We start from the raw sequence: 16,791 nt of genomic DNA, 5'->3' as shown, positions 1-16,791 counted from the left end.
GGTCATGGCCTCTGTGGGAAGGCTGGCGCCTGGGGTGAGTCCACCTACCTTGCTCATTGACTTGGCCAACGTTCTCCAGCAGCTCCGCCACGGCCACCTGCTTCTTCTTCTTGGGGTTGAGCTTCCAGTACATGACCAGGGCTGCCTTGCGCACGGCCCTCTCCAGGTCAGTCTCAGAGGAGAGCTGCCTCACCTCCTGCTCATTCTCGGACGTGATGCCTGAGGGACAGGATGTGGTCAAGGCCTTGTGTGCCCCACCCAGAGCTGTCAGTGCCACTTTGACCCCAGCCAGCTCTGCCTGGCAAGCTTTTGAGGAGGACTCATGCAAGGTGTCAGAACTTGGTTACCAGGGAAGGATGGACACTTGACCCGGGAGGACATCACAGCAAGCCCCTGCCCACACTCTCCAGCTGGGAGGCCAGGCTGCTCTCACAGCAGATGCCCCTGAGTGCCCCTACATGCTGGTGGGAGGGAGGTAGCCTCTTCCTGTTCCTCTGGCTCCCACTTCACCCTCACAGGACCCTCCCAGCAAGCACTGCTATCCCCCTCTCAGAGGTACAGACACCAAGGCACAGGGCTACATTCTGGCTCACCCAAGGCCACACAGGCAGAAAGAGGCAGAGCTATCTTGAACCTGGGTCCTGTCTCACTGCAGAGTCACCAGCCTTGGTGCACTGGCAGGGCCACCGCTGTGTCCACAGAGCCTCCCTCTGTGTCTCACACCCAGCCCAGCCCTTCTAAGGAAAATTCGGACAGTGGGGAGAGGGAGAGCAGGTTTTACCACTGGTCAGCTGCTGCCTTCCTCCCGTTACCCACAACAGCCTGGGACACCAGCACACTGCAGCAGACGCCAGGAGGGCTCACAAGGAGGTCTGGATGTTTTTTGCCTTTTGAACATTTCCCAAATTTTCTTTTCAAATCAGAGCATATATTTCTTTTCAAATCAGAAAGCACAGTTGCACACCAGAAGGTGTGTGTGGCTGGGAGGAACACATGGGGTTGACCGGCCTCCTCCCTTGCACACTCTGTCTCAGCAGCCTCTAGAGTACCCCGGCTCCCGATAATGAGCCATGGGACTGCCCAAGCCCGCTACGCCATTCCATCTGCTCTGGAATTAGCAGGCTGGGTTGGTGAGAAATTCTGGCTAACAATGTAATTGTTATGTTTTTTCAAAATCATCAGTTTAATTTTCAAAGAAAAACTCTGTATAATAAATGTAACTCTTAAAATAACATTACACAGGCCAGGTGTGGTGGCTCACACCTGTAATCCCAGCACCTCGAGAGGCCGAGGTGGGCAGATCACCTGAGGTCAGGAGTTCGTGACCAGCCTGGCCAACATGATAAAACCCAATCTCTACTAAAAATACAAAAATTAGCTGGGCATGGTGGTGCATGCCTGTAGTCCCAGCTATTCGGGAGGCCAAGGTAGGAGAATTGCTTGAACTTGGGAGACGGAGGTTGCAGTGAGTGAGCCGAGATTGTACCACTGCACTCCAGCCTGGGCAACAGAGTAAGACTCCGTCTCAAAAAAAAAATTATGACACAAAACCAGAAGGAAATACACCAAAATACGGGGAGCTGCTTCTGGGCTTCAGAGGATGTAAGTAGTTTGTATCTTTATGTTTTCTATATATTCCAAGTTTTCTATGATAAGCATAACATACTTTTACAATCTGAAAAAACAGATCATTAGAAAAAACAGCTTTGTGACACCAACTTTCATCTTTCCCTGAGGCATGGAAGCTTCAGGAAGCACATTGCCCCATGGCACCTCAGTCAGCCACTTCCCTTGGGCAGGACAATGTCCTAACTGAACACCCGTGGCTTGAGGTGCATCCCCTTCCTCCCCTGCCCCTCTGTTTGAAAGAAAGGTACCTATCTTTGAAGAGTCAGCCTGCCTCCTTCCAAAGTGAGTGCACCTGCCCAGGTCTGCGTGGGCCTACAGCCCCTCAGCTGGTCTGCGCAGACTGGATGGACATCAGCTCAGGGGCATGGGCCGCTCTGACTGCAGGCCACGTCACAGTCTCCGGCTTTGCCTCAGGGAAGCTGCCCCTCAGATAAACCCAGGATCGATGTCTCAGTTTGGATCAGAACCCGGCAGGGAAGCAGGATTTAGAGTTACCACTTGGAGACACCAACACAAGCCAAAGAGAAAGAAAATGGCTTGGTCTGTGAAATATCCCACATTAGGTCCACAAAGTGTCTAAAATGACAAGGCCACCAGCAAAACAGAATTCCCAACAGCATCGCCAGCATTAGGTTTGGTAATATTATAGCTGTTCAGTTAGCAAGCAGCATTACAAGCTGCTCGACCGTGCAGAGGCTGTTCTAAGCTGCACACAGACCCACCTTTTCTGTCCGCCAAGCACCGGCGAAGCAGCTTCACAGCCTCCCGCCGGCCCTGCTTGGCGGCAAGGATCAGCCAGTCCACAGCGGTGCAGCTGTTGAGTTCTTCATCCGTGTCACTGGCTAATTGCAGGTAGTGCTTCCCCACCTGCAAACCAGACACGGGTCAACCTCCAGCTTCTCAGGCCCTCTCCCGCCCCACATTCCCAGCCAGCCCACCTCCTTTCATCCACTTCCCTTTGTCACCCAGGCCAGGAAGGCAGAGATGGAAATGGGGTCACACTGGGCATCTCCACTAGGCAGGGCCCTACTGAGCCTCTGGCCACTCAATCCCCCACAAAACATGGTGAGACAGGTATGGCCACCCCATCCACACAGTGAGAGAGCTATGGACTCCGACTGGTACAGGTTCTCTTCCTTGAGTTGCTCTTGCCTGCTCAGGCTCACCATCAGTGGATGGAAATCAAAACCATGACGGGGTGCTTTACACCTCTCAGAACAGTCAGGAGAAAGCCAGGGCTGGAGCCAGCTAATCAGGGGTTGGCACTGGCCCACCGCCTGTTTTTGCACATGAAGTTTTATTGCAGTGCAACCATAGCCACTCATTTACACGTTGTCCACGCTGCTTTTACGTGCTCCACGGCACAGCTGAGCAACACAAGAGATTGCACGGAGTCCAAAATATTCACTAACTGGCCCTTTGCAAAAAAACCCCTGCTGAAATGGTCCAAACTTCTCATTCTACAGATGGGAAAAGAGAGGCCCAGGGCATAGACAGCCCACAAAAGGGCTCACTATGCTCCCCCGGCCTCCAAATGCCTGGGCAAGAGGATGTGGGAGGAACTTTAAAGTACAACGTGGTTGTGAGGTCAGGAAAGAAAAATTTTTTTTTGAGATGATGTCTTGCTCTGTTGTCCAGGCTAGAGTGCAGTGGTGTGATCTCAGCTCACTGCAACTTCCTCCTCCTGGGTTCAAGCGATTCTCCTGTCTCAGGCTAATTTTTGTATTTTTAGTAGAGACAGTTTCACCATGTTGGCCAGGCTGGTCTTGAATTTCTGATCTCAGGTGATCCATCTGCCTTGTCTCCCAAAGTGTTGGGATTACAAGTGTGAGCCACTGTGCCTGGCCAGAAATTAATTTATGGTTTTGCATGGAAGCTTTTCTCCTTGGAGAAACTGCTCAGGATAACTGTGGCCACTTGCTTGAGCCCTGTGCAAAGGGACAAAGAGTGAGGTGGTGAGAACTTGTCTCCTCAGAGGACACAGGACCCCTGGCCGCCTCCTGTCTCAGCATTCTGCTGGCTTCTCCGCTTACCATAATTCAAAATCACTCTATCTGTGTCTCTCTACTTGGGTTTTTTTGGTGTGCTTCTTCCACTAACCTGTCACCCATGAAGAGAGGGCCATGTTATGTCCCCAGCACTGGCATGAAGCCCAGCCCTTGGCTGATGCCCGAGTGAATGGTCACTGCTCTGAGGGCCCTGTGCATGCAGCTAACAGCCAGGTGAAAGGCCAGTCAGGGAGACAAGAATGTGCAGCATACACAGTGTATGTGCAGGGTTGGCTCTGAGCAGGCAGCTGCAGGAAGCCAGGAGGTCATCCTGGAGGAGTGATGCTCAAGATGAGGTATGAGCTGGACAAGGGAGATGAGTGCTGCTCTCCAGAGGGGTGCCAGGAGGAAAGCTGGCACAGTGAACATGGAAATCCTACCAACACGGAGCCCAGGCAGGGTGGGGTGCACCATGCTGGCTCCCGACCCCGATCTCAGACACCAACGCTTCTCTGTGGGCTGTGGAGCTTGTGGCCAGGCCCACCGTGCTGGGGGCTGGGTCCTGAGCTCCCCGCCAGCACTGCAGTCCTCACCTCAGTCTGTGCCTTGGGGTCCCCCGCCTTGGCCCTCTCTAGGACTTCTTCAAAGGGGATTTCCATGTCTCCCCTTGTGGGCCCTTTAACACAGAAGAAACAAACACACGTCACGAAGCCAGATTCTGTCGTTTGTCAGGACGGCGGGAGTGGCAGAGGGTCTTCAGAGGTCTGCTGCTACTTCACTTTCAAATCCAGGCCAGGAGTATGGAGAGACAGAGGCCCAGAGGGAGAAGATGCCCAGAAAGCAGCGGTTTGCCTTCCAATCGCACACAGCCCCAGGGCAAGGTGAGCAAACTCTATGCGAGTAGGGTGGTTTTCGACGGCAACTCAAAGCTCTTGGGTGGGAGGCATGGGAAGGAGGGTAGCACAGACCCAAGTCCCACTCTCATTCCCCTTGGCTTAGAGCTTGAGCTGGGGCCCTAGAAAGATGCAAGGACTCATGTTTGAAAGCCCATGACCTAAATAATACAAAAAACCTGTACCCAAAGCCCAGCACCGCAGCAAATCAAGTTCATGTTGTCCTTGACTATACCAACGATAAACACATTTTTGGAGATTACAATCAGTGTATATACATCTTGACATTACCTTTTCCTACTTAAGAGTGAATGTCTTAGTCTGTCTGAACTGTTAGGAAGTAAAATACAGCATGAACTCTAGCTGATGTTTGGACCCTTGGTCTAATAATTCAACTGCAGAACCTGTGCTAGGAAAATCACTTCTCAAAAGAAAAGAAGTGGTTCATGGCACCATTTTATAAAATGAAGTTATTGGGAGCAACCTACAGACCTGACAAAATATTAATACCATAGACATTAATATTAATACCATAGACGAACCTGGTGGCTTATAAACATCAGAAATGGGACTGGGGAGTCTAAGATCACAGTGCTGCAGACGCAGTGTCTGCCGAGGGCCTGCTTTTTGGTTCAGATCTTCTGGCTGCCTCCTCGAAGGGTGGAAGGAGTGAGGGAGCTCTCTGAGGCTTCTTTTATAGGGGCACTAATCCCACTGTAAAGGCATCATTTCATGACTCATCACCTCCAAAGGCCCCAGCTCCTAACACCATCGGACTGGGCAAGAGGATTTCAGCACAGGAATATGGGAGAGACACAAACTTTCCGTCCACAGCAGAGGATTGCTCTCAGGTTTCCCATGATGCACTGCAGCCAGCTCACCATTCGGTGGCTCCTAGATCTGCCAGGGAGACTCACACTCGGGTTGCTGGTCCTCTCCTCTCCTCTCTGTCAGGTCTGTAGGTTGCTCCCAATAACTTCATTTTATAAAATGGTGCCATGAACCACTTCTTTTCTTTTGAGAAGTGATTTTCCTAGCACAGGTTCTACAGTTGAATTATTAGACCAAGGGTCCAAACAACAGCTAGAGTTCATGCTGTATTTTACTTCCTAACAAGTTATCTGAATTGCCAAAAGCATCACGCAGTTTCACCCATTTCACCCAAGCCTGACTGACAACGTGAAAGCCTGCCTGGTTCCCAATGACTTTCTGGTCCCAGGCAGCCTTTCTGGTCCAGTTCACCCAGGGCTTTCCCAGAACCAGCCCGTGCCAGGCTCTGAGCTGGCTCTGCAGCACCAAAGGCTGCCTGGCCACTGCCTTCAGAGGACCCAGGTGTACGGGAGACATGACTCCAGTGGGAGACAGCATGGGACATGGCCAGGTGCAAAGGCAGAGAGAATGGGTCGCACCCGGTTTGGAAAGGGCAGAGGGAGGCTGGGATGACTCCAAGTTGCAGGACACCTGTGAGGCCCTCACAGGATGAGGCGTATGTTTGGAGAAGGGAGGAATTAGACAGATTCTTCAAAAGCTCTTGTGGTTAGGCACACGCACTCCAGCTCTCTGGATGGGCAACTCGCCAACACGAAGGCCCCTCTCTCTGGAGGTTCCTCTCCCTGGATGTCCCCCTCCCTCAACACCCCTGTCCCTGGACACCCCTCTCCCTGGACGCCACTCTCCTGGAACACCACCATCCCTGGAAGCTCCCTCTCCAGATGCCCCCCTCCCTGAACACCCCTCTCCCTGAATACCCTTTTCTCTGGACACCCCTCACCCTGGAGGCCCCCTCACTGGATGCACCCCTCCCTAAACACCTCTCTCCCCAAATGCCCTTTTCCTTAGATGCACCTCTCCCTGGAGGACCCCTCCCTGGAGACACCCCTCCTTGGAATTCCCTCTTCCCTGAACGTCCCTCTCCCTGAAGCCTCTCTCCCTGGATGCACCTCTCCCTGGCACCTCTCCCTGGATGTAACTCTCCCCGGACGTAACTCTCCCCAGATGTAACTTTCTCTGGATATAACTCTTCCTGTACACAACTCCTCCCCAGAGTTTCAGGCTCAGCTTCCTTACCAGGGTCCCTCAAGGATGCTGCTCAGAGATGGCATCAAGCCCCACAGGGCAGTCCTTTTGGACACCCACCCCTCCCTAGAGGCCCCAGACCTTGGTGCTCCCTGAATCCATCAAGGGCAGCTCTCCCTCCTTGCTGCCGTCACCCTGCCAGCCCCCCAGCCTGCTTTCTGGCCATGGGCTCAGCAGCAGGCTGACTATCCCTAGAGGAGCTGTAGACACAAAGCCTGCAGGCACCAAGGCCATGGCTCACAGAGCAAGGTGAGTGATCACAGTGATGCTGACCCGCATGTGGACCCATGCTCTACAGTAAGGTGCTGTGTAACCTGGTGCAGGCCACATCACTGCTCTGAGGCAGCTTCAATCTGATCATTAACATCAATCTGATAGGATGCTTTATGCTGAAAGGAGATGCTCTGTAGTAAGTGAGTGGTCCAGAGCTGGTGTCCACAGGAGGAGGCTTTCTTTTCCCTTCCCACTTCCCCAGCAGACTCGGGGGCTGTTGCTGTACTTCCCAGCACAATGCCAGCACCTCTTGTGAATTCACATCTCTTTTCTTGACTAAATTCACAAGTCATATTATTCTTCCCTTTGAAAAAAAAAAAAATCAGAACATGCAAGGCCCAAGCCTATATATGGTGGTCTAAAAAGATTCTTCTAGTCCACAATTAATTTTTCACAGAAGGTATTCGTAGCCTGACATGTCAAGACATCTCCCCAATACACAGAATCTTTTTTTTTTTTTTGGTGAGATGCAGTTTTGCTCTTGTTGCGCAGGCTGGAGTGCAATGGTTGGAGTGATCTCGGCTTACCATAATCTCTGCTTCTCAGGTTCAAGTGATTCTCCTGCCTCAGCCTCCTGAGTAGCTGGGATTACAGGCATGTGCCACCATGCCTGGCTAATTGCTTGTATTTAGTAGAGACAGGGTTTCTCAATGTTGGCCAGGCTGGTCTTGAACTTCCGACCTCAGGTGATCTGCCCACCTCAGCCTCCTAAAGTGCTGGGATTACAGGCGTGAACTACTGTGCCCAGTCGTCTTTTAAATTATTTGTCATGCATGGGCCCTATGCATTTGAGAGATTCCTGGATGCCATGTGGAATCAGTCAACAACCCTCACCTTCTCAGGCACTATCTAGGGCCTCCTCCAGGATGCACCCCCTCCTGGCACAGCCCACTGCCATTTCTTGCTGAAACCTGGGTAATCATCCATCATCTATCGCAGACTCCATCAGCCTTCATGGGTGCCATCTATGTCTATGGGTATCACCCATCTCGCCCCAGCTTCCACTACAGCACTGGACAGTACACAGCGAGCAGACGTGAGGAGGAACAACAGGGGTCCCAGGAGGGAGCCACTGCAAACGGGGCCTGCAGCTGCCCTCTCTCCGCTCCAGATCCTACCACAGCCCAGGATATAGCACTTGCCTGGCCGAGCAGCTGAACTGCCAAGTTCAACTCCCTGACTTGAGCAGATATTCTGCAGAAATAGAAAAGGATGGAAAGAAGGTCTCTTCCCATACACAGAGCATCAAACCCACCCCAGGGGCAATGGCTGGAGTGTCCCTTCCCAAACAGCTGGCTCCAAACATGTACAAAATTCTCCCAGAGTGGGCTGGGAGCAGCGCAGCTGGCTTCCATTTTCACATTACTCATGCATCTAGACATGCTTCCTGGAGGTGATGTCCGAGGCTTGGAGCACAAGCAGGACAGGCACCTTGCCACATTCCCAGAAGACTGAGCCCCACCTGACCCTGAGCCCAGTCCTCACAGTGGTGTGGGGGACACAGCAGGAGCACAGCAATCAGATGGGCCAGGTCAGGATCAAGAACAGGTGTGACAGCTGCTTCCTAAATGATCAACAGCAGGCACCTGAGCAGCCAGCAGGACCCTCAGCAAAGCTTCCTGCTGTGCCCATCCCCAGGGCAGTGGGGGCTCCACACACTCCCACATCTATATCAGAGCCCCAGCTGCTCCTGGGACCCTTTTCACCCGCATCAAAGACTATGCTTGGACCCCACTGGGAACCACCCCCAGGACCCTACCTCAGGCTGTGCCACCACCGTCCACCCGGCAGCCCAGCCAGAAACCAGGCCACCCTCACTTTCTCCCCTCCCTGTCCACCTGTCCCTCAGCCTTTTTGTGGCCCAGCTACTCCTCTCTCCCTGCTCCGCCTCCTCGCTGGCCTTTGATGTAAATGCTCCCTCTAATGGCTACGCCCACTCACAACAACCCCCTCTTCTTTCCCTGACCCTCAGGGTCCTGCTTGGCCTGGCTGACCTCTTGACACCACAGCCAATTCCTCATGGGTCCTGTGTCCCCCGTCTCTGCCTGGGAAGAACCCTCAGTCTAGTAGCTGGGGGACCTGCTTTACCCATGCTCTGAAGACCCTTCTTCCCTTCCTCACCCAGCGGCTCTGGCTGGCAATGCAGCCTCAGTCAGCACTGGGGAGCGCTTCCTGGGTGGTGCTTCCTGTACCTCGTACCCCTGGTTCCTGCTCCTATCTGTATCTGTGTCCCTGTGGCTGCCAAAGCAATCCCCCACCCCCAAAGGCTGGGAGGCCTGGCAGATTCAGCAGTCGTGCGGGCTGGCCACTCACCGTGGTACACTGGGGTCAGCAGAAAGGGCATCTCATAGTAGGGTGGGCTCTGGCCAAGGCGGCGGCAGCACTGCTATAGAGACTTGTAGAGACAAGAGTGCCGCTGCTCAGAGGTGGAGTGGTGGGGACGGCTGTGAGAGCTCCCGAATCTCACCTCCTTCCTCCTCCACCAACCCTGGGCCATGTCCTACTGGTAGACCTGTGAATGGCCAAGGCAGCAGGAGAGTTCAGGGCCACACAGTGGGAAGGGGTGGGGAAGACGCCTCGGCTGGCGTCTAGGAGGCCTCAGTGCCCACCAGAGCTGCATGCTTAGCACACTTAGCACAGGCTGAGGACATGGTAGCCACAGCATGCCCCGCCTGAAGCCAATGTCCAGGAAACAATCTGCTTTCCTTCCTCCCACCCACACCAGGCCAGTCCCTCTGTGCATCTGAACCCACCCGTTAGCCCCAGGGCCACACAGAACAGGCCCAGAACAGGCTCTTTGCCAGGGCGTGGCCTCGCACAGCACTGTCATGGTGGCTGAGTGGGGCCTGGCATCAACTGTACCCCTCTCTGTGCCTGCTGGGTCACCTAGGACCAGGTGTGAAGAGCCCAGCTCCATTCTCTTGTTGAGCAGAACAGCAGGTCTCCCCAGAGCTGAAGACAACACTGAGGTGAGCACAGGACTCATCACAGCTACCTGTGGGGAAGAGGCCCTGCGCCCATCAGCTCTTGGGCAGTCACGGGTCACTGGGAAGAAAAGCTGGGGTCAGGCACGCCCAGCACCAGCAGAGCCGGCACAGGCAGGTGCTGGCCCTGGCCTGCTGGTATGATTTGGGCTGCTCAGCCTTGTCAAAAATCAGAACAGACAACACATCTCAGCACATGGGCATCCCCACTCCATGCAGGACACAGGTTCCCCTCTCGGGGCTGCCATGAGGCGTCCCGCCCTGCCACGTGGACACCAAAAGCCTCACAACTCCCTGTGGTCTCCTTTCTAGCCTGAGTCACTGTTTTCTTTACCTGTCTGGGCTCAGGAACACTGAGTTTCCAAGCCCTGACACATCGGCGGTGGTTCCCTAGGTGGCAGGTGACTTGCCAAGGCCACAGAGCCAGGACAAGATGGAATTGTGGGGCTCCAGACCAGTGACATTTCTCAGGCAGCCCCTGCCCAACCTTGCTGAACGGAGGCTGAGAAGGAGGTCAGTTCCTCAGGGAGGCAACCAGAGAAGGGCGACCCCACGGCTGCTCTGCTTCTGTTACACAAGTGTATAGGCCAAGGATCAGCTCAGATGAGGCTCAGATGATGCCTCCTCCAGGCAGCCCTCCTGATGCCCTGAAGAGTGACCAGGCTCTCTGGGGGCCTCCTGGGTGACTGTAATGTGGGTTGTCCCCAGTGCTGTACTCAGCCCCCAGAATTCACTCCTGTCTCCCATCTTGCCCAGCGCTCCTGGAGGGCAGGCCTGAACCTTCATTCCTGTTACCAGGGCCTGGCCAGGCACTGCTCTAGAGACAGGCCAACCTGCCTTGTGTACTTCTCCAACCCTGTGACACAGGGATCCCTGGGCACAGCTGACCTGAGGCCCACAGTGAGTGACACAGGCTCCAATATCTGTTCAAATCTCCACTCCACCCTTTGCCACCCTCAGGATGCCCTCTATCCCTCAGTTTGCCCATCTGAAAAATGGGTCAGCAGCAGAGCCTGCCTCCCAAGGCTATCAGAGAAGCAAGTGGGCTAATGCCCTAAAAAGGTACCCGGCTCAGGGAGGCGTTAAATAGCCACCCTTCCTGTCACCTATTGGTATTTTAACTGAGGCTCACCCACCTCTATTAGGTGGACGGGGAAGCTAAATAAGACTCTCGCAGCAGCTGCTACTTGCAGGGACCCTGGGCCCTGCCCTCCCTGCAACCCTTGGGCATGCAGGACCAGGCCTGCTGTGGTCACATCAATGACCAGTGACTGGGAGATGGGACGCCCATTGCCCCCAGCTGCAGGGTCCAGTGTTAGGGGCTGGGCTCCCAGGCGGCGCCCAAGGCTTGCTCTTCACCGCCCCCACATTGGAGGCAGAGGCCAAACAGACCACATCTGCTTCCTGACTCTCCTTATCTGAAACATACACACTCTTGGACTCTGTCCTTTGAGGGCTCTTCTCATTACCCAGATTGAAACCAAGCTTCCAAGCCCTGGTTTCTGTTCCCCCAAAGCCATGAGGCTGGGCGGAAATCCTGGGGTCAGGCCCTCTCCTGCCCAGAGGCCTCCAAATCAAAGCAGAGGAGCACAGTGATCTTTCCAGGAGATGCAAAGACAAACAGGGCCCAGGCAGTGGTGAGTTTCCAAGGGCATGTCCAGCATGAGCAGCACGAGGGAGCCTCAGCTCACTGTGACCACAACAGGGAGGCCCTGTGGCGCTGCCAGTGAGGTGACCAGGGCAAGAAGGAAACTTGGGAAACTCGAGTGCCTCATCTCTCACCCGCTGGGTCACTTAGGCAAGTCACCAAGATTCAGTGCCTCAGTTTCCCCTCTCGGGACTGCCATGAGGAGTCCCGCCCTGGCATATGGACGAGGCTGGTGTACACAGTAGGCAGTCACCATGGGTCTGGGGCTTCTGCATAGGCAGGAAGGGCAGTGATGAGCTGAGGCTGAGCCCCCCAGACAGTGGCCTCTCTGGCAAAAGGGGAGGATAACCGAGGCCTAAATGAGCTGGAGAAGGTGCTCAGGGTCTGGACTCCCTGGCTGACACATACCACCCTCACACCACCACCTGGGAACCAACAAGCCTGTCAGCTCTGCCTGTAAACACCCAGGGCCTCAGTCAGCTCTGCCTGCAAACACCCAGGGCCCCGGTCAGCTCTGCCTGTGAACGCCCAGGGCCTTGGTCAGCTCAGCTGTGAACGCCCAGGGCCCCGGTCAGCTCTGGCTGTGAACGCCCAGGGCCCCGGTCAGCTCTGCCTGTGAATGCCCAGGGCCTTGGTCAGCTTAGCTGTGAACACCCAGGGCCCCGGTCAGCTCTGCCTGTGAACGCCCAGGGCCCCGGTCAGCTCTGCCTGTGAACACCCAGGGCCCCGGTCAGTTCTGCCTGTGAACACCCAGGGCCCCGGTCAGCTCTATCTGTGAACACCCAGGGCCCCGGACAGCTCTATCTGTGAACACCCAGGGCCCCGGTCAGATCTGCCTGTAAACGCCCAGGGCCCCGGTCAGCTCTGCCTGTGAACACCCAGGGCCCCAGTCAGCTCTATCTGTGAATACACAGAGCCCCAGCATCTTGCCTCCAGATGGAGGTGAAGGATGCCCTGTCCCTCGTAAGTCTCCCTCAGGGAGAGGAGGCACCTGGCACCGAAGGCTTTGCCCGCATTTGGCCTCACTCCTGAGAATGTGGCCATTGCCTCTGGCCTGCCACCCTAGTTGGATACAGAGGGCCCGTGAATTTATTCCATGTTTAGACACTGTTGCAAACGGAAGCTAAGAAGTGCTGCAGCGGCCCTGGGAAAGGCAGGACTGCAGAGGAGCAGGGGCACACACCAGCACCACCTCGAGAAGGTGCCGTACAGGTGATGGGTGCAAGGCTCCGAGGCTGCACAGGTGATAAGTGCAAGGCTCAGAGGAGGTGGGTGGCCCCAGAGAACACCTGTGCACAGCACAGGAGCTGCACGATGCTGACCTTCAGGAGGCCTGGTGGGGGGACCCTCCAGGGGCAGCTGGACCCCATTCCCACCCAGTTGTCCCTGAACAGCCCCACCCTGGGCTTCCCAGCCTGTCCCCTTACCAGTGCAGTCTGCTCTTTCTCCGCTCCTGGTGCGCTGGGCCTGGGGCTCAGCAGGGGCCACTGTGTCTCTAACACCAGGGCCAGGGCTGGCCTGGGGTCCGGGGGCTCGGAGCCCTTCGCTCCTCTCCTGCTCCAATGAGGCCGTGGCATTGAGTCGGGAGCGTGCCTGTGGCTGCGGTGCCAGCGGGGGCTGTGGGCAGGAGGGGCCCAGCGGAGCAGTGTTGGAGTCCATCCTGCCAGGAAGAAAAGCCAGGGTCAGGCACCCCCAGCATGGGCAGAGCCTGCTCCAGCACTTACTGTCTGCTCGAGAGACAGAAAAGCAGAGGGAGGCGGGCAGGAACTGCCAGACACTCCGCACAGGATCTCACTGACGCTCAGTGCAGCCCCAACAGGCCAGCTCTGCTTCCAGGGAGGAAACTACAGGAGGACACTCACCCATGTGACTCTATAGATGGCTGAGCACTGACCATCTCAGACCTGCATGTGCCAAGGCCTGGAGGCCCTCCTCACCAGACATGAGCCACACAACCCTGGTCTTCCCTCGTACAAGAAACAGGGATGATTATGGCAACACCCAGAGACCACCCATGTGGGGTCCGGCTGCAGGAGGCTGAAATGGGCCCCACGTGATGTGTCCTCTAGTGTCTGTGAACACGCCCTTATTTGGAAAAACAGGTCTTTGAAGATATATTTAAGGATCTTGAATGAGATGAGATCAGCCTGGAGTAGGCCAGCCCTGGCTCCAATAGCTGATGGCCTTATAGAAGGAGGAGGGTAACAACTGTGTGGAGATGGGTGGAGGCAGCTGAGGAGCATGAGGACCACTGGCCACTGCGAAAAGCTGGACAGAGGCGAGGAGCTGAGCCTCCCTCACAGCCTCCCAAAGGGACCCACCCTGCCCACACCTTGCCTCCAGAACCATCAGAGAGTAAACCTCTGTTTTAAGCCACCATGTCTCCAGTAGTTTATTACGGAAGCCCTAGGAAACTAATTCACTGGTACTGAGCAAAGTTAAGTAAATATGCGAGGGGAGGAGAGCTGGGGAGGGGAGAGGAGGGCAGGGAAGAGAAGAGGGGGAGCCCAACTGGTGGAGCCAGGAATCATACCCAGGCCTGCCACCCCACAGCCCTACCCACAGCACCGAAGTCACAGGACTGATGCCCCAGAAATCAACACACAGTAAAAAGCAAACTAGGCAAACCGTGGTCAGGGCATTAGAAGAGCCTAGAGTGCACGGAGATCCTGTGATCCGTGTCACGCTGGCTTTATTTGATTCAACAGAGGCCCTCACGTGCTGCTTAGCAACATGGAAAAACATCGCCATCCCCGTAATGAAGGACAACCACCAGCCACAGACACAGAGCTAAAAGCATTGCAGGATCTGGAGCCCCAGGACCCAGATGCGGCCCTGGATGAGCAGCGTGAGGGGCGGGATGCAAACCCCGACACTGCTGGACTTTGTACCTGCTGTGCGAGGCTGCAGAAACTTTTCCTCAGAGTCCCAAATCACCCTCCCAAGCTCAGGGCCACAGCCATCCTCTGAGGTACAGAGCAGGGAGAGTCTGGTAACCAGAGAATCTTGCTCCCAGCCCCAAGCTGCCACGGCCCTGCGCTCCTGGCTCTGAGCCTACCAGCTGTGTGGTCCTGAGCAGACCACATCCCTCTCTGCACCTAAGCCTCCTCATCTGAAAATGGGTATGGGGGCAACTGTGAGGACCCAGTGAGAACAGATGCCATGGGCAGCATGAGGGAGTCGGGTCCTGGCCACCTCTGAACACCCAGCACTTGGCATGGAGTAGGTGCCCAGAGGACACTTTTGGGGGTAGTCCTCACTGGAAGAGTCAGGAGTGGCCCCAGGCTTTATACACAACCATTTCTGCTCCATTCCCAGCTGCGAATGGGTCCTAAAGGTAAGATCTGTGCTGCTCAAGAACTCTGCAGATGTTAATCCAGACATTCCTCCCTCGGAGGGACTGAGCCCTTAGTTTAAAATATCCCTCAGGTGCAAACCATGGTGGTCAAGCTTGGGAGCCTGCTCCATCCTGTTTCCGAGTTCCAAGCTCTCAGGAACTAGCACCTTCCAGAAAACCAGCCATTTAACTGCACGTGCAGACCTAAGTGCACCCTTAGAAAGCTGTAGCAGAGAAATACAGGATAGCACACAGAACTCACATGTTCTGGGCAAACAGAACCACGGTCCTGCAGGCCACCAGGCCACCTGAGACGGGAAAAGTCAGGTCTTCAAACTACAAGTGGCCATGGTCTACCTTACCTCCATGGCCTGTACCACCCCAAGGTCAGGTGTCGCTTTCTCAGACAGAGAGAGGGGGCACCTTTACTGAGGGCTGACCTAGCCAGGGCATCTCTGCCATTAATACCAATGGCTCTGTTCTCGGTATTGTCTTTTCTCGTGAGTTCCTCGCATGGCCCTGGAAGGCAGGCCCTATTGTCATCCCAGCATTATAGATGGGGAATGATTTATCCTTTAACCTCACCCTACTTCAGACAGGAACCCAGATGCAGGAGGGGAGAGACCTGCTCAAGGCCAAACAGCTTGAGGTACCAGAGCTGAAATTCAAATCCAGACCTGCCCAATTCTAAAGCTTGGGCAAGCTCATTCCTGAAAAAGACGACTTTGAAATCTGACAGCCACTGCACCCTCTCTCCCCAGGCCCATTCACTGCAACACACTGGCCGCCCTTCCACACCAGCACGCAACTGCTGACCTCCACATTTCTGTGTCTGCAGGCCCTTTCCGGAATGCCTTCCTACCGCCCCCAGCCCAGACCCTAAGCACCCTTCAAGTCAAGGGCTCCAGTGACACCTTCTTTGTGGGAGCTTCCAAGCTGTGTCCTGAGTCCTTGCCTTCCTCACCTGCTCAGGTAAACGCACAGCACTCAGGAGATCACCTCCCCAGCAGAGCCCTCCCTCTGCTAGAAGTTACAGCTAGAAGCAACAGGGCGTGGATGTCGGTCACCCTTCCTAGTGGCCACGTGACCTCACTGTGTGTTTCCCCATCTGTAAAATGGGGATAGACCTCCCACACAGGGGTGCTATGAGGATTACATGCGTGATGGAAGAGAAAGCAAACTATTGGGCATTAAAAAACCCTAAGCCTTGACTCCAGGTGCTACACAAAGGCATGCTGGGTCGGAAAACACGTCATAAAAGGAATTTCAGGAAAACAGATTCTAGCCGGCCTATGCACCGTGAATGTCACATTGCTGTCAAAATAAAACTGTTTGAAGTAAAATCTCTGGTTAGTAAGAATGGATGAATACAGGACAATTAATTTTCAGGTTCCCTGAGGGGTGGCCGACTCTGGTTTAGATCACAGAGCTTGTTATTTCAAAACAAGCAAAACAATTCCTGGTCACAGTTAGTCACAGGGACAACTAAAATCAGAACAAGATCTCCAGGTGGAAGGGCTTACTGTCTGCTCCTTCCTTCTCCGAGTCTTCCACTGTGAGCCCTAAGGGCAGGGGCTACATCTCATTCACTCAGAAGACCTGCTGCCTTGCCAGGCATACATTAAGCACTTAATGTAGGTGGGCAGAAGACTGAGGCAGCCTGCCTGGGGAAGGAGCACCACAGGCAATTATGCTGTGGGACCTTAGCAAGTCGGCTTCCCAGGCCCCGCATCCAGGCAGCCCCAGCCGCATCCACTCTGCACCCCCAGATTCCTGCCCACATGGTGGGGCCGTCAGCCCCAACTCCCCAGTGGTGACCAGAACAATGCTTAGAACCCATCACTGTGTAAGATCCACAAAAGCAGAGTTGCTAGCATTCTTTCCCCATGAGCACTGAGGCGTATTTTTATCCAATCTAAACACAAACACCGGCACCAAGGAGTTCAGCTGAGAGGCCACCACC

General features: G+C 54.9%; 1 protein-coding gene across 1 annotated transcript in view; it reads right to left on the bottom strand.

The window, feature by feature from the left end:
• WFS1 (wolframin ER transmembrane glycoprotein) overlaps positions 1 to 16,791 on the bottom strand; it is a 35,866-nt gene that overhangs the window by 15,774 nt on the left and 3,301 nt on the right. The window contains exons 2-5 of the mRNA XM_002746008.6: positions 12,919 to 13,151; positions 4,211 to 4,293; positions 2,352 to 2,496; positions 49 to 219 (exon numbers count right to left, since the gene is read on the bottom strand). Coding sequence (XP_002746054.3) covers positions 49 to 219; positions 2,352 to 2,496; positions 4,211 to 4,293; positions 12,919 to 13,150 — 631 coding nt within the window. The 5' untranslated portion in view covers position 13,151. The remainder of the gene's footprint in view (positions 1 to 48; positions 220 to 2,351; positions 2,497 to 4,210; positions 4,294 to 12,918; positions 13,152 to 16,791) is intronic.

This window comes from Callithrix jacchus, chromosome 3, assembly GCF_049354715.1.
Source record: "Callithrix jacchus isolate 240 chromosome 3, calJac240_pri, whole genome shotgun sequence".
NCBI classification, from domain to species: domain Eukaryota; kingdom Metazoa; phylum Chordata; class Mammalia; order Primates; family Cebidae; genus Callithrix; species Callithrix jacchus.
Note: the sequence above shows the minus strand (reverse complement) of the source record. Positions and strands in the feature narration are given on the sequence as shown.